At 47.0% G+C, this 24,012-nt stretch overlaps 1 protein-coding gene across 3 annotated transcripts; it reads right to left on the bottom strand.

Moving 5' to 3' along the window:
• Window positions 1-601: 601 nt before the first annotated feature.
• On the bottom strand, window positions 602-22,851 carry cnp (2',3'-cyclic nucleotide 3' phosphodiesterase). Of its 3 annotated transcripts, none has more exons than XM_055657004.1 (4): window positions 22,807-22,851; window positions 4,741-5,371; window positions 3,533-3,666; window positions 602-1,586 (listed from the first exon to the last, which is right to left on the bottom strand). In XM_055657004.1, exons 2-4 carry the CDS (start codon window positions 5,351-5,353, stop codon window positions 1,176-1,178), a joined length of 1,158 nt encoding a protein of 385 aa, XP_055512979.1. In that variant the 5' UTR covers window positions 5,354-5,371; window positions 22,807-22,851; the 3' UTR covers window positions 602-1,175. The 3 variants fall into 3 exon arrangements, with proteins under 3 accessions (XP_055512979.1, XP_055512976.1, XP_055512977.1); XM_055657001.1 differs by having other exon boundaries at window positions 22,744-22,849; XM_055657002.1 differs by lacking the exon at window positions 22,807-22,851 and adding an exon at window positions 22,736-22,804.
• Between the last annotated feature and the right edge of the window lie 1,161 nt (window positions 22,852-24,012).

Below are 24,012 nucleotides of genomic sequence, written 5' to 3'. Positions count from 1 at the left end.
GTCCCGCTGAATTATTCCAGCTTTTTGTGTCTATCTTCCATGTAGTGTCTAGCTCTGCTCCTGAAATTCATTCCATTGAGTTGATTAGAATTGTCTCGGAAGCAGAGTTAAATCCATATGTTCAGCGTCGACAATGTTTCTTACCCATCAGTCATTTGCAGCATTCAGTGGGTGAGTCGTGGGGAAGAGATTTATGCATTAATACTCCCTTAAAGGTTTAATAATGGCGACAAACTACTGACATGGATTCAGATTAAGAATCTGTACTTACCTATTATTGTCTAGGCTATCGCGCATTAAAACATGCTATTTTTATTACCATAGATAATAAAGATTCTTGTACAGATCTAGGAGAGCATTAGCAGCTGGAAAGATGCACATGCAAAGCTAAACCTAATTTCTGAACCAAATCTTTCCACTTTCATCTCCCCCCCCCCCCCTCAATGCTCCTTGTGTGAATATCCAACAGTACAATGCACTGAGATGTACTGCTGTCTTAGCACATACAAGAAATATCTATCCCCGTGGTGGCCAAGAGAGCTAGCAAATAAATTGTTGAGTATAAGAGTGTGAGAGGTGGAATCAAAACGTATCGATGAAATAGTTTGTTGCAAATTATTTATTGAATCATTAATCCAGGCGTTGCGGTAGCAAGAAGAACAACATCATATGGATATTTACGCGCATGCTTAAAGCAAATATGTCCATCTGATTCTGAATAGTGCTGGCTGACTTTGAGTTATTTCAACATGAAGCTGGCTGGTTCTGCAGGAGTAGATTGCCACAACAAACAAATATGTGACCCTCGTCCCCTAAACTTGCACATGGCTGCGCAGAACTCGGCTGTCATTAAATGTAGCTTGACCAGATGCTAATCTTGCTTTGGTTAAATCACCAATTGGTCTTGCTGAGCAGCGAACTACATTTGGTAGCAGAATTAAACACTAGGCATGCAGTTACACCTAAAGCCAACTAAATGACCTACCAGAATATTACAATTACAAATTTAACAAAAAATATAGAAAATTGTAGTCTAATAATTAAAAAAAAAAATAGGCAATGTGCTTGAGATTACAGTAATGTACCACAGAATTTGACTTCCACTGATTTTTTTTTTTATATGTGCCATAACATACTGTAAGTAAAAAAAAATGTTTGCTTCTCCTAACTTCCCTTCATTCAGCGGTGGATTTCTTTTTTGCATAAAACCCAGAGAAAAGGGTATTCACTTTAATGGAGTTGGGCAGGTTCATTATCCACCTCCCTTCGCCAAGACAACAACATTCACCTTGCTCCAACACGACCTTAGGGTGATGCTGGGCTTCTGCATTCTCAGCTTTTAAAATATCGAGCAGATCGAGTCCAGTCTGAACTGCTTGCACTCCAGGAGCACATGCCAAGGTGATGTGGGATCTGCTGCTGTGTGGAAGATTCACCTGGTCTCCACTACCAACTGCCTCTTCATCCTTAGGCCAGAGCAGCTGCTGATCTTTATCCAGCTCAACACGGGCTCCCAGTGTTCTGGGTGTGATGAACAATGCTGAAACCTTCAGGACAAAGCACTTTGAAAGGGAGTCATCAACAATCTACAATTGGGGAAACAATGAGAGTTATTAATCTAGTTGTAAATTTGTTTCCTAATATACAGGTGCAATTGATATCTTTGGATTACTAAGAGTAAAGTCACATTTATTTCACAAAGTCTTCTGTGTGCAAAATGTCTCCTTTTCCAAGATGACAAGTGTTGATGCCATTCTTGGTCAAATGCTAGAGTGATAATCGGGAGCAGTCACCTTCATCTCACCTCTTGAATTTAGTTCTTGGCCCACGGCAGTGATCAGAGTTAGAGCTGATTCACAGTCACACAGCCCATGTCCACCATCTACACTAATCTCACCAGCCTGTGTTTGGGTTAAACCATTACGGGGGACTTGATAGAGGTCTTTAAAATGATGAGAGGGATAGACAGAGTTGATGTGGACAAGCTTTTCCCTTTGAGAATAGGGAGGATTCAAACAAGAGGACATGACTTCAGAATTAAGGGACAGAAGTTTAGGGGTAATATGAGGGGGAACTTCTTTACTCAGAGAGTGGTAGCGGTGTGGAATGAGCTTCCAGTGGAAGTGGTGGAGGCAGGTTCATTGGTATCATTTAAAAATAAACTGGATAGGCATATGGATGAGAAGGGAATGGAGGGTTATGGTCTGAGCGCAGGTATATGGGACTAGGGGAGATTATTTGTTCGGCACGGACTAGAAGGGTCGAGATGGCCTGTTTCCGTGCTGTAATTGTTATATATGGTTATTACAATTCAAGTAACTGTCCAAATGTCCTTTGAATGGTGTTATAGTATCTGCCTTAACTAACAACTCTTGAATATCATCCCACATACTCACCACTCTCTGTGAGCAAGTTGTGCCTCGGGTTCCTATTAAATCTTTTCCCTCTCACCTTAAACCTATGTCCTCTGGTTCTTGCATTTACCCTATCTATTCCCCTCTTCGTCTTAAATACCTCTATGATACAGAGGTGCACCTCTTTCAAAGCACGACCACACCAATCACACATACTTAGAACCACGGTGACACAAATCTCCAAATAAACTGCAGACAACCAGACTGAGAAACTGCACAACGGTAAGTAGAAGGAATACACCTCAAGCTAGGAGGAAATCCTTCTGAGATATTACATCGAACAGTACAGCACAAGAACAGGCCATTTGGCCCACGATATTTGTGCCGAACATGATGCTTAGCTCAACTGATCTAATCTGCCCGCACATGATCTGTAACCCTATATGACACACCGGTCAACCTGAGGAGCACCTTCAGTAACAGACTGGTTCCACCAAGATGCAGCACAGAACCGCCACAGGAGATCCTTTTCCCCCCGTGGCTATCAAACTACAACTCCTCCCCCTTCTGTCATGGGGTCGACTGACTCCCCTTCTCTCTCCAATCTTTGCACATCCCCAATCCTGGAGTTTCAACTCTTCACTTTAATTTCATGAATCGTGTTGTGTTTTATGACTGTTGGCCGACCAATTAGCCTCCTGGGATAAGTAAAGTTCTATCGTATCGTATTACCTGCACTTTCCTGTTCCTATCTAAAAGCCTCGTAACACCACTAGTATATCTAGCTCCATCACCACCCCAAGCAATGTCCTCCAAGTCCCCACCACTCTCGATGTAAAATCCTTCCTTGCACATCTCCATTAAACTCCTTATAGCTATGCATTTTGCGACTATTTGATATTTTGAATAAATAAATGAATGAATGAGTTTCTCCAGCTAGTACGGCAAGTTGAATACTGAACTCCATAGTTGGCAATACTCCAGAGAGACGCTGCCTGAACCCGCTGAGTTACTCCAGCACTTTGTGTCTACCTTCACACTGAACAGCGAAGCTGAGAGATGGCAGTGCTTGTGCTAAACTCATTCACGCAAACAGCTTGTGCGCACTGACCCTGTCCCACCGCCTCGCTCGAGTTCTGGTCAATTTACATCCCCGACAGTGAGCCGCAGTTACCCACCTTGGATCCAGCGTAAGATTCACTATTCGGAGCTGCTCCGTAGTCGCAGAACTTTGTTGAACAATGTAGCACACTGGGCTTCTTCTGGAAATACTCCTCCAGTTTGAAGTTCTCTTTGGAATCTGATTTCACATCTGCAGTGAGCAAAACCACATTTATTGCACTGTCTGGCTTCTCTGCTTTAATCTATGGGGAGCAGCTAGCATGGACATAATGGGAAGAATGGCCTTGTGGCTGCAAGGTCATTGATTTCATCATTTTTTTAATCACATCTGTGGTTAAAGTCTCACACACTGTAACCTCGTTCTCCCCTCCCTACTCTAACCTTGCTCTCTGTTTCCCACACCAACCCCAACCTCACCTGTCCTCCCCCATACCAGCTCCTCCCCACACACACCCCCTCCCCCACACCAAACCCCACTGCCCCCTCCCACACCACTCCTCCCCCACTCCCACCCTACCCTTCAGTCCCCCCACCCACCCTTCCCTGCCCAATCACATCCCCTCCCACATACTCCTCAAGCTCACAATGACTTTCTCCCACAATTAATAATCTGCTGGAGGGACTCAGCCAGCCAAGCAGCGTCTATGGGTGGAAAGGAATGGTCGGCGGTCTGGTTCTAGTCCCTGCGTCAGGACTGAGAGTGGAGAGTGCACGTTGCCAGTGTAAAGGGGAGAGGGGATGGGATGTGGTGAGTTCACAGCAAGAGGAGATGGACTTTGGGCGGATGGAACCACATGGGGGAGGGAGAGGGATGGAGTAGAGAGGAGGAATCGGGCAGATGATGGTAGACAGGCAGAGGAGGAAAACAGATGGAACGAGCTGGGAGGAAGGGGAAGGTAGAGACAAGCTGCTGGAAAGTGAGGTACATGATGGCTACCAGTGCTGGAGTCTCACTCAACCTTCTCTCTGCTGGTTGGTTGACCACCATAGTTGGCAACGCCGTGACCAACTTGCCAACTGAGAAAGGAAGCTGCCATGACCTCACTATCCTGACTCGGTCTCCAAGAAGACACGGCTCACTGGGTCAATGATGCTTCAGGAAATGTACAGAATATGTGCAGGAAGAGAACTTAAAACTTAATCAGCCATGACTTTAACTATGAGACAAAGTCCCTTCCATCCTCAATCCCCACCTTCCACCCACCCCCCCCCCCCCCCCCCCCCCCCCCCCGGCTCCAAATTCACTGCAGAAAAAGCCACGTACATTTTAAAAACTCTTCCCCAAATGTCTCATTCTTGCTGAGCTCATCCAGGAAACCCATTGCGTATTTGCGCATCTTCTCCGCATCCTGCCTCGCCAAGAACCAGCCAAAGTAGTAAGGGACAACCTTCTTCTGTAACTCTGGCTCCATCAGCTTCAGCTGCTCCATAGTGTAATTCCAGTGGCTACATTTCACCAAACTACCGAGGTCCCTGTTCGCGGGTCTGATGTCAAAAATGAAGACAATGTAGTCCTTTTCTTTGGCCAGATCGAAGAGGTAGTCCAGGCGCTCCTTATTGTGATGGGTGTCATCGACCACAACGATCATTTTGTCTCCCAAACACTCCTTGATTTGCTGGTCCAACTCATGGTACCGACTGCTATCGGTCTCGGACTCCTTCGGCAAGGGAGTGATCTTCCAGTGATCAGCAGAAGCCACGCCAGAGATGGACGGATACTTCTCCGCAATCTGTTTGGCCACGGTACTCTTGCCGCTGCCCGGCAGGCCCCGTAGAATAACGAAGGTGTGAGTTTCCTTCATCACTTCTATGGTACTTTTGTCTTCAAGGAAAGGGAAGCCATAGCTCACTGGATTCTTGGATAGTTTCGCCCCCATTTTGAACAAGTTTCCAATCTGAAACACAAAGAATTGGAAATGGTGAGAAATGGAATCAGGGAGCAGGGTCGAGACCCGACACATCACCCATTCCTTCTCTCAAGGGATGCTGCTTGAGTTACTCCAGCTTTTTATGTCTCCCTTTAGTGCCAAGTGCAATCTCTTCCTAATATGCCATCAGATGCAGAGATGTTAAAACCCCTGTCACACTGTGCGAGCTGACCCACGAGGTACCCTGAGTTTAAAGCAAATTTAACTCGTGGTAATCACATACAATTAACGCAGTGGAACGTCGGATTTCGTGGACGCAACTTAGCGACTCGTGGCGCTAACGGCAGGTACCCTTGAAACTTGATAACTCTTGAAAAAATTCAAACATGTTTAAAGTTTTCTACGAGTAAAATGTACTCTTGAAGTTAAAAATTGAAACACTTAAACACCTTGTAAGAACGTAGTCGCCCGTGCGTTTACCGTAGTGACTCGTGAGTCTACAACTGTCATGATTTCATTTGGACTTCTATTATTCCAAACATTTGTCACTCTTTGGGTAAAGCAATTATTTTTCTGGGTTTATGTTCTAAATATACTTTCCATTTGTTTCCACTTACAGCCCCCAGGTTAATAAATTATCTGACAATATTTAAGATTGTTTAAGTAATCTGCCTGTTGTAACTAAACACTGAAATTAGGTCGACCCGCAATGGTAATGTGTGGCATGGTGTGAATTTCCTCAAATAATAAATCAATGGTAGGATGGAATAAATAAGTGCCTGGTGTAATCCCTGTCAGGTCACAGGTTGGTTTACATCACTCAAACAGAAGACTGTCTGTCGTCCACTAACCTATGTCGACAATATTATAAACTCTCTACATGTTTCTCGTCTGTTTTTACTACCATATTAAAAAGGTGACAGTGAACATTTGTGTCAAATCTATTTTATGTTGATGTTTGAATTAAATATACAGACTTATATACTACTGAAGTGTATGTAGCAAACATTATTAACTATTTGCAGTCCCCTTAAGGCACGTTTTCTTTAAAAAATGAACTGTGGAGTGATTTTCTTTTGGATTGGGGGTGAGATGAATTGGAAATTAAGCGGTAAACCTGATATGGGTCTTTAAACCGTGTATATAGAAGAACTATAGAAATATAGAAAGACGTACAGGTTTGTGGGTTCATTGACGTCTGTAAATTGCCACTAGCGTGTGGGATGCGAAAGTGGGATAAACGAGAAATTGGGTACGGGTGATCGATGGTCGGCGTGGACTCGGTGGGCCAAAGGTCCTGTTCCCATGCTGTAAATTCTAAACAATTACATAATGTGGGAGCAAATCCCTGCGGTAGAGAGTGATCAAGTGGAGTGTTTCAGTTAAAGGGAGGCCTCGCAAATAGAGGAAGAATGTAGGGGGAAAAAATACTGAGAGGCGAGGGGGTGGCCAATGTCCATGTGAATCCGATACATCGCCAACTTAGTGTCCGGCCTGTAGACCAGGGATTCTGTCACAATCTCTGTGCGCATCAAGAATGGCACCCACTCTGAGAGATTTACATGGTTTGGTTATGGGGGGATCATACAGTGTTACAGCACGGAAAAAGCCCCCTCGGTCCAACTTGTTCATTCCAAGCTAGGTCCTTCCTGGAGGGCTTGGGTTGCAAGAAGAAGGTGGATAGGTTTGAGTTGTTTTTTCTTTGCAGTGCAAGAAGCTGAGGGATGACCTCGTCTCACTTTTGGCCTCTATCCCTCTAAACCTCTCATACCCACCAGGTTTCTGCAGAGTCTACAGTACAGCAAGGCTTGTGTTCCATTCAGTATTTCTGTCACCATCTCCCACTACCCTGGTGCTGTTGTCTTGAAACATAAAAGTGCTGAACTAACATCTGTGGAGAACATGTTTCGGATTGCCACCCTGCATTTGGCTGCTGGGTTAAACACTTTAGACACTGTTGCTTATTAAAACAGATCTTCATTCAACCTTCATGAGCGGTTGGCTCAAGAGTAACTCGGGAGAGGAACTTAGTAACTCGGGAGACGAACTTGGAACATCGCAGAAATGACAAGGAAACGGCAAACTGCGTCAAACCCGTGGGAACTCGGTTAAACTCTTGATCATACACTTGGAATCTTGTACACAACCACGAGTCTTTCACTCGGGGTACCTCGTGGGTCAGCTCGCACAGTGAGACAGGGCTGTTAGCCAGTCTCCCGCTGGCATGCTATTGAAGCACAACGAGGTGTCACATTTCAGGAGGTCAAACCAAGGCAGCACCTTCACAGTGAATGGCAGAGCTCAGAGGAATGTGTTAGAGCTGAGAGATCGTGAAGTGCATGTACATAGTTCCTAGATGCACTTGTCCAGGGCAGGTAAGGTGATCAAGAAGGCTTTCGGTACTTTAGTCTTCATCAGTGACAATATTGAATATAGAAGTCGGGGTGTTGTATTAAGTTGTACAAGACGTTGGACATTTGGACTATTGTGTTCAGTTTTGGTCACCCTGCCATAGGCAAAATGTTAAGCTGGCAATAGTGCAGAGAAGATTTACGAGTGGTGAAGGAAACATGGTGGGCGATGTCATTTGTAAAGAGGAGTCTTGAACACACTGTGTCTTTACTACTATTTTATTGATAATACACAACCGTTGCTGCCCTAGCTGTATGTGGTCTGTCACAGAAGCTAGAGAGAGATCAATGGGTGGGGAGGTTGCAATTATACTTCTGATATGGGGAGTGGTTAGTAGTGGTGAGGTCACTATATTAAAGGTACATGCACATGTCATCTACATCCTTCCCCTTGGAAACAAAGCAATACAGTAGTGACGGGGCGACCACGTCTCATGCGCTACGAGCAGGTAAGTAAACAGTTGAACAAACAGATGAGCAAACAGCTAAGCAAATTCACCATAGCGGACAGGCGGCTTAACCAGCCGGCCGGACCGGATACGCAGCTCGCCATCTCCCCCCTCTGCAGGAAGAGCAGGGGCCGGAGCGGGAGCGGGTGACCAAACCGGGGATCCTGGAGGAGAAAGAGTAGGCGGAGGCAGAGGAGGGGATGCAGGCGCAGCAGCCGGTGGATGGGCAGGGGAACGAGGGCTGCTAGGCGGAGAGCGGGGCTGGAAGAGCTGAGATGGCAGGGACCGAGGCACGGGTGGGGTGGCAGGCAGAGTGTCGGACAACGGAGGGGAGAAAGGGTCGGCAGGCGGTGGTGGGGGCTCATTGACAAGCCGCAGATGTTGGCGGGAGCGGCGGTAGATGGTACCATCGTGGTCGACCAGGTAGGACCGTGGTGAACCAGCATCACGGAAGACGATGGCAATCTTGGAGTGACCGGAGGGGGATTGCATCCGGACGACTTGGCCAGGGAACAGACGAGGCAGGGGACGGCAGGACTGGTCGCGGGAGCGCTTTTGCACTGCGTGCTTGAGGGCAATGCGCTCCTGGACAGCAGCAGGCTTGAGAACGGAGGGCACGAGGGACTGCTGGGACACAGGAAGTGGAGGTCTTGTGGTGTGACGTTGGACATTTGGACTATTGTTTTCAGTTTTGGTCACCCTGCCATAGGCAAAATGTTAAGCTGGAAATAGTGCAGAGAAGATTTACAAGTGGTGAAGGAAACATGGTGGGCGATGTCATTCAAAAGGCAACTGTGTCCTGCTGGAATAACTCAGCAGGTCAGGCAGCATTTCTGGAGAAAAGGAATAGGTGACGTTTCAACCTAAAACGTCACCTATTCCTTTTCTCCAGAGATGCTGTCTGACCCGCTGAGTTACTCCAGCATTCTGTATCTACCTTTGGTGTAAGCATCTGTAGTTCCTCCCTACACGCTTCCCCTACAGATCTTGGACACAATTAGAAAGCTCCAGTTACTTCAAACTATGTGTTCACCAAATACACATTTATAATCATGACAGTCAAAGACTCATACAGCATGGCAACAGGCCGCTCTGCCCAACTCGTCCATGCTATCAAGATGCCCCTGTCTCATTGGCTTGCATTAGGCCCATATCCCACAAAACCTTTCCAATCCTTGATCTGAACACAATTCATGGCAATTTAACACCTTTGGCTAATTCAATATTCACTGTTTACAAAAGACTCTCAGCTGGGGAACCAGAACAGAAAATACTACAAATGGAATCAGTCATTCAGTAACAGAGCACAGAAATAGGCCCGTTGGTCCAACTCATCCAAGCGTAGAACTGAACAACTGTCGTAACCAAACAGAAGGTTGAATTAGTCCAGGTGAACTTGCCAGCTCCCTGTATACCAGTCAGCACCACCCCCCCTCCACTCCTGCTCAATCCCCCTCCCCTCTCCTGCTCGATCCCCCCAGCCCAGTGAACTTATTTAGAAACATAGAACCATAGAAAATAGGTGCAGGAGGAGGCCATTCAGCCCTTCGAGCCAGCACCGACATGCATTGTGATCATGGCTGATCGTCCCCTATCAATAACCCGTGCCTGCCTTCTCCCCATATCGCTTGACTCCACCAGCCCCTAGAGCTCTATCTAACTCTCTCTTAAATCCATCCAGTGACTTGGCCTCCACTGCCCTCTGTGGAGGCCATTTCTTTCAATTTATTTTTGAGTTCACAGATAGATAGATATAGATAGATAGATAGACAGATAGATAGATAGATAGATAGATAGATAGATAGATAGATAGATAGATAGATAGATAGATAGATAGATAGATAGATAGATAGATAGATAGATAGATAGATAGATAGATAGATAGATAGATAGATAGATAGATAGATAGATAGATAGCCGTTTATTGTCATTCAGAAGTCTGAACGAAATTGCAGCAGTCATACATATAATACATATAATACCATACAATAAAACAACAATAAACACATATTAACATCCACCACAGTGAGTCCACCCAGCATCTTCTCACTGTGATGGAGGCAAAAGTCTTAGGTCGCAGTCTCTTCCCTCCTCTTCTCCCTCTGCGCTGGGGCGATACCCCCCCCCCCCCCCCCCCCCCCCCGGGCGATGTTAAGAACAGTCCCGCGGCTCAAACACCGCGGCCCGGGGTGGTTGAAGTTGCCGCCCACCAGTCCTGCAGAAGCAGCTGCTGGCCCGCGGCCGAACCCCGGATTCAGGCCACCGCCGCCAGAACACCGTCCCAGCCACCCTCACGTGAGTACTGTGTCGTCTTCAGCCTCGGGCTGGGCCACCCCGACTTGGGCGCCGAACCTCCCCCGGACCGGGCCGCCCCGACTTGGGCGCCGAACCTCCCTCGGGCTGCCAGCGCCGCACCTTCCCGAGCTCGGCCGCTCCGACGGGAGCCTCGTTCCACCCTCGGGCTGGCCGCCCTCACGGGAGCGTCCCAGCCTCTTCCAGCCCTGAGCCGGACCACCCTCACGGGAGCGAGCTCAGAGCGAGTCCTGGCGGGCTCTGCCTCCGGAGCCTCGAGGTCGTCAGCTCCATTAGGCCTCAGCGCAGACGGAGGCAGAGAAGGGGAATACGACAAAAAGGTCGTATTCCCCCGCAGGGAGAGACTGCAAACCCCGTTTCAACCCCCCCCCCCCCCCCAAAAACACAAGCTAAAACCAAAAACTAGACTAAACAAACAAAATAAACAACATAAAAAACACAAAGACAACGGGACCGCCGGTAAGCCGCTGCAGCCAGAGCCGCGCCGCCACTCCGAATGATTGCCCCCGCTTTCACCCCCTTATAGGGTTACAGTTCAACGTCACTGCCACTTGCTGCAAATGGAGGCAGCGGTGGAGGATACCAACATCTACTCGTGACCAGGCCGACCCTGCGATGTCGCCAGGACAACAAGCCTGCAGGGTCAGGTTAAGAAACTCTGCACTTACAACACCTGGGACCTGAAACTGGTGCCATATCTGGCGACTCGAAAACTGGCTTAATAATGTACTATTTAGTTTAGGTTTAGTTTATAGATACAGGGCGGAAACAGGCCCTTCGGCCCATCGAGTCCGTGTCAAACAGTGATCCCTGTACACTAGCACTATCCTACACACTCGGGATAGTTTATCATATACCAAAGCCAATAGACAAGACAATAGGAGCAGGATTAGGCCATTCAGCCCTTCGAGCCAGCACCGCCATTCAATGTGATTATGGCTGATCATCCACAATCAGTACCCATTCCTGCCTTCTCCCCATATCCCCTGACTCCGCTATCTTTAAGAGCCCTATCTAGCCCTATGAACCTACAAACCTGTACGTTTTTGGAGTGTGGGAGGAAACCGGAGCATCCAGATAAAACCTGTGGACCGAAGGGCCTGATTCTGCGCTATATCTCTAAACTAATCTATCTCTTCCTGCCTGATACTTCAGCGATGGGATACTGATTAATTTACTCTCTTGCCCTTGCAGTCCTGACAACGACGAATGCTGGGAACACCTCTGAAAAACCACGACAGATGCACCAAGCTCCGGAAAATTAGAAAGAGAAGCAAAGGTGTTCCCTGTAGACAGTAAATTAACAAAGGGAGAATTATCCACAAAAAATACAAGACCGGGGGGGGCATTTCAGCCATCGAACACCCTTCACAACAAAACAAACTGCTACATTACCTTTTGGGCGGCAGATTGTAGAGCTACACAGGCTTCCGGCTTTCACACACACACACACACACTTCAATGCTTGAAACTAAAAGGAAGCTAGAAAAACAGATACATCTGCACTCCCAATTACAGCAATCAATCTCGCTCCAATCAGCCTTGAAAAACGGTGTGCTCTGCCAAGTTTCACAACTTCAAAACATGCCAGCTGGTTAAATATTAGTGACGTTACGCCACCATTGTATGTAAAACTCGAGACCTGGTGTCCTACAAGAAAGCTTCACACATAAAGACCGTAAAAAAAACATATTATTTCATCGGTTTGCAAAGACTCCCTCGGCCCTATGCCTTTTCATCTCGATGTTTTCCTCAGAACTGGACAGATTAGTTGGCGACATCTTACCGTGCAGGGTCGTGGGTTAGAAATGGGCCGTTGCCATGGAAATTTCACGTGGGATTACCCGGCAGACACTGCGATGGGAAGCAGCCAATAATGTGAACAGTTACTCATCAAGTAACTGTAACAGCCCACACAATAATATTGAAAGAAATATCCATCTACAAAGTCGGGCATAATGATGAAAGAATGGGTCGACTGGGCTTGTATTCACTGGAATTCAGAAGGATGAGAGGGGATCTTATAGAAACATATAAAATTCTTAAAGGATTGGACAGGCTAGATGCAGGAAAAATGTTCCCCATGTTGGGGGAGTCCAGAACCAGTGGTCACAGTTTAAGAATAAGGGGTAGGCCATTTAGGACTGAGATGAGGAAAAACGTTTGCAGTTGTGAATCTGTGGAATTTTCTGCCACAGAAGGCAGTGGAGGCCAATTCAAGAGAGAGTTAGGTTTAGCTCTTCGGGCTAAAGGAATCAAGGGATGTGGGGGAAAAAGCAGGAACGGGGTACTGATTTTGGATGATCGATCATGATCATATTGAATGGTGGTGCTGGCTTGAAGGGCCGAATGGCCTCCTCCTGCACCTATTTTCTGTGTTTCTGCAATGTCTATAAAGTCAGTTACACACAAAAACCAAAACCTCCAAGTTAAAACAATATTAGGTTTCTGCCTCAACAGCTGAGGGTAGGGAGCCACATTAAAAGCCTGTTTGATTACGTCATTTTCACTTTATCTTAAAGCTTCAGGAGTTGGTACAACGAGTGCTTTTGCAGTCTGGCTGATAAAATGCTTGTTATTGTAGTTCTGTGCAGCAACAACAATACTTTGCAATGTCAACAGATGTAGACACAAGGAACTGCTGATGCTGGTTCACCAAGGAAAAATACTGAGTGACTCACAGCAGGGTCAGGCAGCATCCGTGGAGAACATGGACAGGTTACCTTTCGGGTCGGGACCCTACTTCATATTGATTGTGGTGGCGAAAGGAACGAATGCTGGAAGAGGCTTCGTCTTTCTTCACGTCTAACAACTTTCTTTCCTCCCACCTCTGCAATCAGTCTGAAGAAGGGTCCCCACTGACTGAGACATGCTGAAGATAGACACAAAATGCTGGAGTAACCCAGCGGGTCAGGCAACATCTCTGGAGAGAATGAATGGGTGACATTTCGATCTGAAGAAGGGTCTCGACCTGAAACGTCACCGATTCCTTCTCTCCAGAGATGCTGCCTGAAGCCTGAAGTCAGATCAGTCTGAAGAAGGGTTTTGGCTGGAAACGTTGCCTATTTCCTTCGCTCCATAGATACTGCTGCACCCGCTGAGTTTCTCCAGCATTTTCACCTTCGGTTTTCCAGCATCTGCAGTCCTTCTTAAACAACATGCTGCCTGTCCCGCTGAGTTTCTCGAGCATTTTGTGTCTATCTTCGGTGTAAACCAGCATCTGCAGTTCCTTCCTATACACGAGACATGCTGAAGAAATGGGATTGAGGGGGCAAAGTGTAGACACTCTCTCCAGAGAGCTAAAACAGGAGGGTTCTGTTAATTGGATTACAATCCAAGCCACCACCGCACCAACAGAAGGGAAATATGAAAAGTACCAGGCGTCTCAGAACAGCCCTGGATACTGGGAGGCAACAACTGATAGGTCTGGGCAATAAGATATCTCGGGAGCAGGGTCTTTGCACCATCACAAACAATAGATGACGGGATGGAGTGGATCAAACCCCTGCAGGAGCACATGGAGGATCTGGACTGTCTACCCTGCCACCCAAGCACGCCAAACAAGGCCGTGGTCACATCAGGTCAATCTGCACCTGCGATGTATCGTCATTGTAAAAGTACAGAATGTAATATATTTGAGGTCTGGGGATTGTGAGATCAGGGATTCTGCTTGGGTGTGGCAATACTTTACTAAACTGTATTCAAAAACAAATGTCACTGAGCTTATGTACACATGATAATAAAGAACCAACGAGGTGTGCTGGACTCTTCCTGCCGATCTCCTCCGCACGTTTGTTTGGCCTGTAACATCTGGAGCCCCACATTCTCAAATTATCTTTGGATCACAATCACAATGACAAGGATAGACAATAGACAATAGGTGCAGGAGGAGGCCATTCGGCCCTTCGAGCCAGCACCGCCATTCAATGTGATCATGGCTGACCATCCCCAATCAGGACCATGAATCCCCATCTACAGTGGCTTGCAAAAGCTTTCTTACCCCTTGAACTGTTCCACATTTTGTCACCTTACAACCACAAACGTAAATGTATTTTATTGGGATTTTATGTGATAGACCAACACAAAGTGGTGCATAATTGTGAAGTGGAAGGAAAATGATACATGGTTTTCAATTTTTTTTACGAATAAATAACTGAAAAGTGTGGCGTGCAAAAGTATTCAGCCCCCCTGAGTCAATACTTTGTAGAACCACCTTTTGCTGCAATTACAGCTGCAAGTCTTTTGGGGTATGTCTCTACCAGCTTTGCACATCTAGAGACTGAAATTTTTGCCCATTCTTCTTGCAGAATAGCTCAAGCTCAGTCAGATTGGATGGAGAGCGTCTGTGAATAGCAATTTTCAAGTCTTGCCAGAGATTCTCAATTGGATTTAGGTCTGGACTTTGACTGGGCCATTCTAACACATGAATATGCTTTGATCTAAACCATTCCATTGTAGCTCTGGCTGTATGTTTAGGGTCGTCGTCCTGCTGGAAGGTGAACCTCCGCCCCAGTCTCAAGTCTTTTGCAGACTCTAACAGGATTTCTTCCAAGATTGCCCCTGTATTTGGCTCCATCCATCTTCCCATCAACTCTGACCAGCTTCCCTGTCCCTGCTGAAGAAAAGCATCCCCACAGCATGATGCTGCCACCACCATGTTTCACAGTGGGGATGGTGTGTTCAGGGTGATGTGTTAGTTTTCCGCCACACATAGCGTTTTGCATTTAGGCCAAAAACTTAAATTTTGGTCTCATCTGACCAGAGCACCTTCCTCCATATGTTTGCTGTGTCCCCCACATGGCTTGTGGCAAACTGCAAACGGGACTTCTTATGGCTTTTTTTCAACAATGGCTTTCTTCTTGCCACTCTTCCATAAAGGCCCGGTTTTGTGGAGTGCATGACTAATAGTTAGTTGTCCTGTGGACAGATTCTCCCACCTGAGCTGTGGATCTCTGCAGCTCCTCCAGAGTTACCATGGGCCTCTTGGCTGCTTCTCTGATCAATGCTCTCCTTGCCCGGCCTGTCAGTTTAGGTGGACGGCCATGTCTTGGTAGGTTTGCAGTTGTGCCATACTCTTTCCATTTTCGGATGATGGATTGAACAGTGCTTCGTGAGATGTTCAAAGTTTGGGATATTTTTTTTAACCTAACCCTGCTTTAAACTTCTCCACAACTTTATCCCTGACCTGTTTGGTGTGTTCTTTGGGCTTCATGATGCTGTTTGTTCACTAATGTTCTCTAACAAACCTCTGAGGCCTTCACAGAACAGCTGTATTTATACTGAGATTAGATTACACACAAGTTTTACTAATTAGGTGACTTCTGAAGGCAATTGGTTGCACTGGATTTTATTTAGGGGTATCAGAGTAAAGGGGGCTGAATACATTTGCACGCCACACTTTTCAGTTTTTTATTTGTAAAAAAAATTTGAAAACCATGTATCATTTTCCTTCCACTTCACAATTATGCGCCATTTTGTGTTGGTCTATCACATAAAATCCCAATAAAATACATTTACGTTTGTGGTTGTAACGTTTCAAAATGTGGAAAAGTTCAAGGGGTATGAAAACTTTTGCAAGCCACTGTACACTAGTCCCATCTGCCTGCGTTTGGCCCATACCCCTCCAAACCTTTCCTATCCATGTACCGGTCCAAACATATTTTATAAGTTCATGAGTCAGACTTAGGTCATTCCGACCATCGAGTCTAGTCCGCCATTCAACCATGGCTGACCCGTAGAACAAAACAAGACGGACTCCCTTCAGATTTGGCTTACTCCTGAATCATCAAAGTTGGCCGTTAACAGCAACTGAAAAAAAAATCACTTATGCCCTGTCTATTCTTGATTGGACGCAGTAGATTGATGCAACATTTCACGCATCATAAATTGGACGCAAGGCTCCATTTACTGCCGGACCACCATATTTTCATCCCAGCTCTGCATTTAGTGTCTACGATGATGGATCCCTCATCCACTAATATCTCAAAATGATCAAGGCCCCCGTGTAGATGAAGGGTCCCGACCCCCCGAACCGTCGACTATACATGTTCTCCAGAGATGCTGCCTGACCTGCTGAGTAACTCCAGCACTTTGTGTCCTTTTATGCTTTAACCAGCATCTGCAGTTCTTTGTTTCTACTTAGATAATGCTCCTGGGAATCGCTATTTGCTATGTGATATAGGTGCCTTATTTAAATGTAACTTCATCTGTCACATAGCAAATTACAGTTCTCAGGAGCATTCTCATCAGAATATGACACCATGTCATAAAAAAAGATACTAGAGCACTAATCTCTGTCAACAAGTTTAGGAACAGGTGGGGCCAGTTTAGCTTCTCCAGGCTATGTACCTTATGGTGAGATCATGCCTGATCTGAGAGCGAATTCCTTGCTCCCAACTTATCCCCCTATACCTCATTATTTTTAGCTAAAAAAAAGTTAGCAATCTAACCACCAAGCTGGCATCAACTGCCATTTTTTAAGTTTAGTTCCAGACTTCCAGAGACAATGGTGTTGAAAAGTCATATAATCTTGCAGCAGAACAATGAAATCCCGAAATACTCCAGCTTTAGATGCACATTAACACAACAACACAACTAATTATCGCTTAGACGTGGTAACCAGACCATAATGATGTAAGCTGAAGTAAGTAGTGCACATTAACACAATAACAAATAAACGTTCAATGCTGGAGAAACTCAGCGGGTAAGGCAGCATCTATGGAGCATACAACGCCCAGAGGATTGTCGGCTGCCCTCTCCTTACCTTGGAGGACTTACACAGTTCCCGCTGCACCAAAAAATCCCAGAATATCATAAAGGACATTTCCCACCCCGGACACTCCCTGTTTAACTGTTGCCGTCAGGCAGACGGTACAGATCCACAAGGACAAGGACAAATAGACTAAAAAACAGTTTTTACCCCACTGCTATAAAAGCACTAAATGTAGCCGCCAAGGAACGCAGGGGCGATACAAACTAAGGGACTGTGGTAACTGTGGAATCGACAGAAGGATGGAGGGTTGGGTGTGTATGCGTGCTTTGTCCGTGATATTTATTTAGTTGTTTATCTTTAATATTTTACCTTGTATGTATCGTTAGCTTTTAGAAATGTTTGAATGCTGCACTGACTGGCTGACATTTTAAATTTCGTTATACATGGTTCATGTTACAATGACAATAAAGAAACTATTCTATTCTATTCAAAGGAAATAGGCAACGTTTAGGACCAAAACCCTTCTTCAGACAGGGTAAGCTGGGTCTGAAGAAGGGTTTCGGCCCAGAAACGTTGCCGATTTCTTTCGCTCCATAGATGCTGCCGCACCCACTGAGTTTCTCCAGCACTTTTGTCTACCTAAGCTGGGTACATATTGTAACCTTGCAAGCTGGGTACACATTGTAACCAATACAAAGTCTGTTGTAGTTTGGTGTTGACGTAGGGTTGTGGTTAGGACAGTGCTGGGTGGTTCAGACCCTGATGGTTGAAGCTAACCTCTCTCTTACCATCCCTTGAAAAACCTCAGATTCAGATCAGCCCTTACTTAACCTTCTCACCCCCAAGCAAAACAATCCAAATTCAAGTTTGTAGAAAGGAACTGCAGATGCTGGTTTACACCGAAGATAGACACAACATTCTGGAGTAACTCAGCGGGACAGGCAGCGTTTCTGGATAGAAGCTGCCCATCCCTCTGAGTTACTCCAGCATTTTCCGTCCAAATTCAAGTCTATTCTGTTTAATCCTCTGTGTGCAGTTGCCATTTTTTTTACACTGCCCTCACTCCAAGGTCAGGACTTTAGGTGCACAATTCTCAATTAACCAGGGCATTGAACAGCTGAAGGCATTCAGCAGCATCTCAAGACAGGAAACGTGAGGCGCCCACATCACTGTATAGTAACCAGGCAGTTGAAGGCACAGATGCCGGTTAAAATAAAAGATTGCAGATGCCAGGAAACTGAAGTAAAGTCAGAAAGTGCTGTAAACATCCAGCATCTGTGAAAGGAGGAACAGAGCAAAACGTTGAGTTTTCAACAGATGCTCAAGAGTGTCTCATTGTCACATGTACCGACAACAGACCAATGGCATCTTTACTTACAGAAGATTGACACACCTGTAAACACAATACACATGGATAATATTTAATAAACAATAATTCAATAAATGAATAACCACAATATCAGTGCAAAAATAAAACCAAAGGCCTTAGTGCAACCATAGACAGTACATAATAGAGGTTAGTATTGTGTAGTGTTCAAGAGCCTGATAACTGTTGGGAAGAAGCTATTCTTGAACCTGGTGGTTATGATTTTCAGACTCCTATACCTCAATCACATGCTTTCTTTACCACCCTATCTACATGAGATTCCACTTTCAGGGAACTGTGAACAGTTATTCCCAGATCCCTCTGTTCACCTGCATTCTTCAATTCCCTACCATTTACCATGTACGTCCTATTTTGATTTGTCCTGCCAAGATGTAGCATCTCACACTTATCAGCATTAAACTCCACCTGCCATCTTTCAGCCCACTCTTCCAACTGGCATAAATCTCTCTGTAGACTTTGAAAATCTACTTCATTATCCACAACCCCACCTATCTTAGTATCATCTGCATACTTACTAATCCAATTTACCACACCATCATCCAGATCATTGATGTACATGACAAACAACAGTGGACCCAACACAGATCCCTGTGGCACCGCAATAGTCACTGGCCTCCAACCTGACAAACAACCATCCACCATTACTCTCTGGCATCTCCCATTCAGCCACTGTTGAATCCATCTTGCTACTCCTCCATTAATCCCCAACCATTGAACCTTCTTAACCAATCTTCCATGCGGAACCTTGTCAAAGGCCTTACTAAAGTCCATATAGACAACATCCACTGCTTTACCCTCATTAATTTCCCGAGTAACCTCTTCAAAAAATTTAAGAAGATTAGTCAAACATGACCTTCCAGGCACAAATCCATGTTGACTGTTCCTAATCAGACCCTGTTTATTCAGATGCTTATATATATTATCTCTAAGTATCCTTTCCATTAATTTGCCCACCACTGACGTCAAACTAACAGGTCTATAATTGCTAGGTTTACTCTTAGACCCCTTTTTAAACAATGGAACAACATGCGCAGTACGCCAATCCTCCGGCACTATTCCCGTTTCTAATGACATTTGAAATATTTCTGTCATAGCCCCTGCTATTTCTACACTAACTTCCCTCAATGTCCTGGGGAATATCCTGTCCAGACCTGGAGACTTATCCACTTTTATATTTCTCAAAAGTGTCAGTACTTCTTTGATCCTCATAGTTTCCATAGCTACTCTACTTGTTTCCCTTACCTCACATAATTCAATATCCTTCTCCTTGGTGAATACCGAAGAAAATAAATTGTTCAATATCTCCCCCATCATTTTCTCCAGAGATACTGCGATCCGCTAAGTTACTCCAGCATTTTGTGTCTATCTTCAACGTATCTGCAGTTCCTTCCTACACGTTCAGATGCTGCTTGCTATATTGAGTGTTTCCATCCATTTTCTGAGAATGAGTACTCCAGACCTGTAATGCCAACCTAGTTTCTCTCACCACGGATACTGCTTGACCTGGTGCGTATCTGCAGCGCGTTCCGGTTTTACAATGGAAGTGAAACCAAGAAGCGCAGGTGTGGTACAGACACAGCTGGCAGGGCTCACAACTCCCCAGGGTTGTAAACCGAGACGCTGCCTGTCCCGCAGAGGTATTTCCCCCTATCCCACTTAGGAAACCTGAACGGAAACTTCTGGAGACTTTGCGCCCCACCCAAGGTTTCCGTGCGGTTCCCAGAGGTTGCAGGTGGTTGGTGGTAGTGGAAGCAGGTAGGGAGACTGACAAAAACCTCCGGGAACCGCATGGAAACCTTGGGTGGGGCGCAAAGTCTCCAGAGGTTTCGTTCAGGTTTCATAAGTGGGACAGGGGCATTACTAAAGAATTTAATGTCTATCTTCGGTGTAAACCAGCATCTGCAGTTCCTTTCTACAAACTGGAATTTCGATTGTTTTGTTTGGGGTTCAGAAGGTTAAGTAAGGACTGATCTTTCGCAGTTTTAGCAGTCGCCAAGGACGAGAATATAATCAGCAGTCTGGGACCAGAAACAGAAGGTTGGAAGAACTCATCGGGTCAGTCAGCATCTGTGCAGGCAAACGGTGTAAGTCAAGGTTGCGGGCCAAAGCTGGACGTGGAGGTTGGAGAGCTTTGATCTGCTCGATCTAATACTTGGAGAGGTGCGAGGAACTGCAGTTGCTGGAAACTAGCACAGAAAACTAAGGTCTGGAGTAACTCAGCCAGTTAGGAAGCATCACTGGGGGACATGGATGGGTGACATTTTGGGTTGTATTAGGGTGATTTCACGAAAGGTCATTGGAGCGTAGATCCGCACCCACGCGACCGAAAATCTCAAGTGGAGGCCATGCTAGACATCCGGTACATGTTAGTGGATGGGAAAACACGCACTTTCCCACCCGTTAAAAACGTAGAAAACGGCCAGGTTTTGATCTGCAATTTATTGTGCCAGTCGGGGTGACCTAGCTACCTAGATTTACAGTCAAAAAAAAGATAGAAACTAAGGTAAATTAAAGAGGGAGCTGAAGGTGCCAATCCAGCGGAAGTGAACAGCGGACATTTGCCGTGGAGATTTAAAGGTCCAAAATATCGGGAATTATCGCGTTTTCTCGCTGAATTCATCAAAAGTAAGGATTGGTAGCTGTGCCTCACGGTCACCCCGACTGGCACAATAAATTGCAGATCAAAACCTGGCCGTTTTCTACGATGGGAAAATTCAGCGAGCAAACGCGGATGTAATTCCCACTTGATATTTCCGATAATTCTACGCTCCAGGGACCCCGATATAGTGGGGGGGGGGGGGGGGGGGGGGGGGGGGGGGGGGGGTGTGGAGAGGACAAAGCCTGGCAGGTGACTTTCAGTGGAAAGAATAGCCCCACCACCAAAAAAAAAAACGTCACCTAATCTTTTTTCTCCAGAGAAGGTGCCTGACTCGCTGAGTTATTCCAGCACTTTGTGTCCATCTCTGGCAACTGATAGCTGGGGGGGGGGGGGGGGGGGGGGGGGGGGGGGGCGGGGTCAAATGGGTGGACAAAGGCTAGAGATGAAAAGGCACAAAAGGCATAGAGAGCACAAAATGAGACAGAGAAAGGAGATACAGGGAAAAGGGCGTAGGATCAGGAGAGAAGAGAAGGGAAAACTAAAGCCGGATGGAGGGTGGGATGGGGGGGATTGTGGTGGGAGAAATGGGTGCAGACAGCTGGGGTTTAGGGCACTGGAGGAGAGGGGGGGGGGAGAGAGAGAGAGAGAGAGGGAGAGAGAGGAGAGAGAGAGAGAGAGAGAGGGGGGGGGGGGAGAGGGAGAGAGAGGGAGAGAGGGAGGGGGAGAGAGAGAGAGAGAGAGGGAGAGAGAGAGAGAGAGAGGGAGAGAGAGAGAGAGAGAGAGAGAGAGAGAGGGAGAGGGGAGAGAGAGAGGGGAGAGAGGGAGAGAGGAAGAGAGAGGGAGAGAGGGAGAGGGAGAGAGAGGGGAGAGGGAGGAGGGAGAGAGGGAGAGAGGGAGGGGGGAGGAGAGAGGGAGCACAAGGGGGAGAAGAGGGAGAGAGAGGAGAGGGGAGAGCTGAGCGGGAGGGAGGGAGAGAGGGGGAGACATGGGAGAGAGTGAGCGTTGTGTTCCATGGGAGAGATGGGGAGAGAGGGAGGGAGAGAGGAAGTAGATGGGGAGGGGCACAAGGGGCGTAGTGCCAGAAACTGGAGAATTATATAATTGGGTTGTAAACAATATTTTACAGAAAGAGAGAGGGGAGAGGCTGCCGCGGAAGGGCGTTCACTGCCTCCCACCAGCCGGGCCAGACACTTGTTGTTACTGCAAACATGGACACGTTAAAGTGAGCGTTGTGTTCCATGGGCAGAGAATGGATGGCCCGGCAGCCTGGGGTTTGCAGGAGATAAATACACGGGGTTGGTAGATGGTGGATCACATAATGGACAACGCTGCATGCAGGCGTAGACAATAACAGGGAGCGAGTTAGTGACCAACGGCGCGGGACAGACAGACAGACAGGGTGGGTGATGGTGATGGTGAGGGTTGGGGTGACCAGGAGTGGAGGGTGAGGGTGGGGAGAGGTTAGCGGCGGCCCCGCCCCGCCCGGGACTGGACTGGACCCGCACTGAGACTAAACTCACTCACTCACCGAGCGCCCGATCCGCCGCCACATCGGACTCACACACACACAGCGAAGCGAAGCGAAACCAACCTGCGCGCCCCCGACACCAGCACACAGCGCGCCCCCGACACCAGCACAAGTCAAGTTAACTTTATTTGTCACATACACATACAAGATGTACAGTGAAATGAAAGTGTCAATGGCCTGTGGGATTGTGTAAAACAGCAGAGAACGGAACAGAACCAATATTTACATTTTATTTTAAGAGACACAACAGTAAATTAGTAAATGAGTCCCTGGTGAGACCAGAGTTTACAGTCCTGATGGCCTGTGGGAAGAAACTCCGTCTCATCCTCTGTTTTCGCAGCGTGACAGTCGGTTGCTGGGATCAAAGATCTTATAGCTATAAGATCTTTGGCTGGGATGGTGGGGACTCGGGGTCCTTCTTAATCTTGCTGGCACTGGATCTGCACCTCCTGGTGTATAGGGGATTGCACGTAAGGTCATTGGGTCAAAGGGCGTGACGCAAGGAGCAGCTCAACCCATGTGGAGGACATGCCAGCTTCCAGCACACACTGTTAACACACGGAACGCGTACCTTCTTACCTGTTAAAAACCCGCGGAAATTGTCATATTTAGCACTATATATATTTGTGGGTGCTGTCATTGAACCCGAGCACTGAAGGAGCACATCCCACGGGACAGCCCCCACTTTCCCCCCCCGGGGTCAGCGCTGTCCAGCCAGGGCCGCCCTCTGCCCCGTCTCCCTCTGTGGGCCACAATGTCACGGGGCTGTGGGTCGGCAGCGCCCACACACTGGGGCTGGGGCCGAGGCTCCAGGCAACGTCAGCTGCAGCAGAGTTGGGGATGGTCTGCTCCCTCTGCCCACCCACATCAGCACGTTGCCCTCTGCCGCCCCCCGACCCCCTCCTCCTCCTCCTCCCACCTCCGGCCGTGGGGATAGACGGCCTGGGGTCCGCGGGTGTGCAACCAGTCCGGATGCTGGGCCAGAAGAAAGGCCCACTGTGCTGGCAGCCATATTAAATGCTTACCTGCTGTTCCCCGGGTGTACTCCAGTTGGCGTTGCGTGGCAACAGTATGGGTCACGGGTCATGACCTCGATTGCGTGCAACCTCCCTATAGGTCCTGCAAGGAGGTGAGTGTAATTCCCATGGTGTGTTCGGCCAAACGCACTACTCTCTGCAGAGCCTTCCTGTCCTGCGCAGAGTTGTTCCCAAACCAGATCGAGATGTTTCCAGACAAGATGCTTTCTACAGCACCAGAGTAGAAGGATTG

The sequence above is a fragment of the Leucoraja erinacea genome, chromosome 27 (genome assembly GCF_028641065.1).
Source record: "Leucoraja erinacea ecotype New England chromosome 27, Leri_hhj_1, whole genome shotgun sequence".
Lineage (NCBI taxonomy): Eukaryota > Metazoa > Chordata > Chondrichthyes > Rajiformes > Rajidae > Leucoraja > Leucoraja erinaceus.
This window is presented reverse-complemented; position numbering and strand designations above follow the sequence as displayed.

Coding starts and splice junctions, on each gene's coding strand:
- cnp (XM_055657001.1), bottom strand. CDS start 22,767: ATGTGGCGGCGGATCGGGCGCTCG. Junction 5,372..22,743: donor GGCGGCGGATCGGGCGCTCG/GTGAGTGAGTGA, acceptor TTTGTGTTTCAG/ATTGGAAACTTGTTCAAAAT. Junction 3,667..4,740: donor TGGGGAAGAGTTTTTAAAAT/GTACGTGGCTTT, acceptor TGCTCACTGCAG/ATGTGAAATCAGATTCCAAA.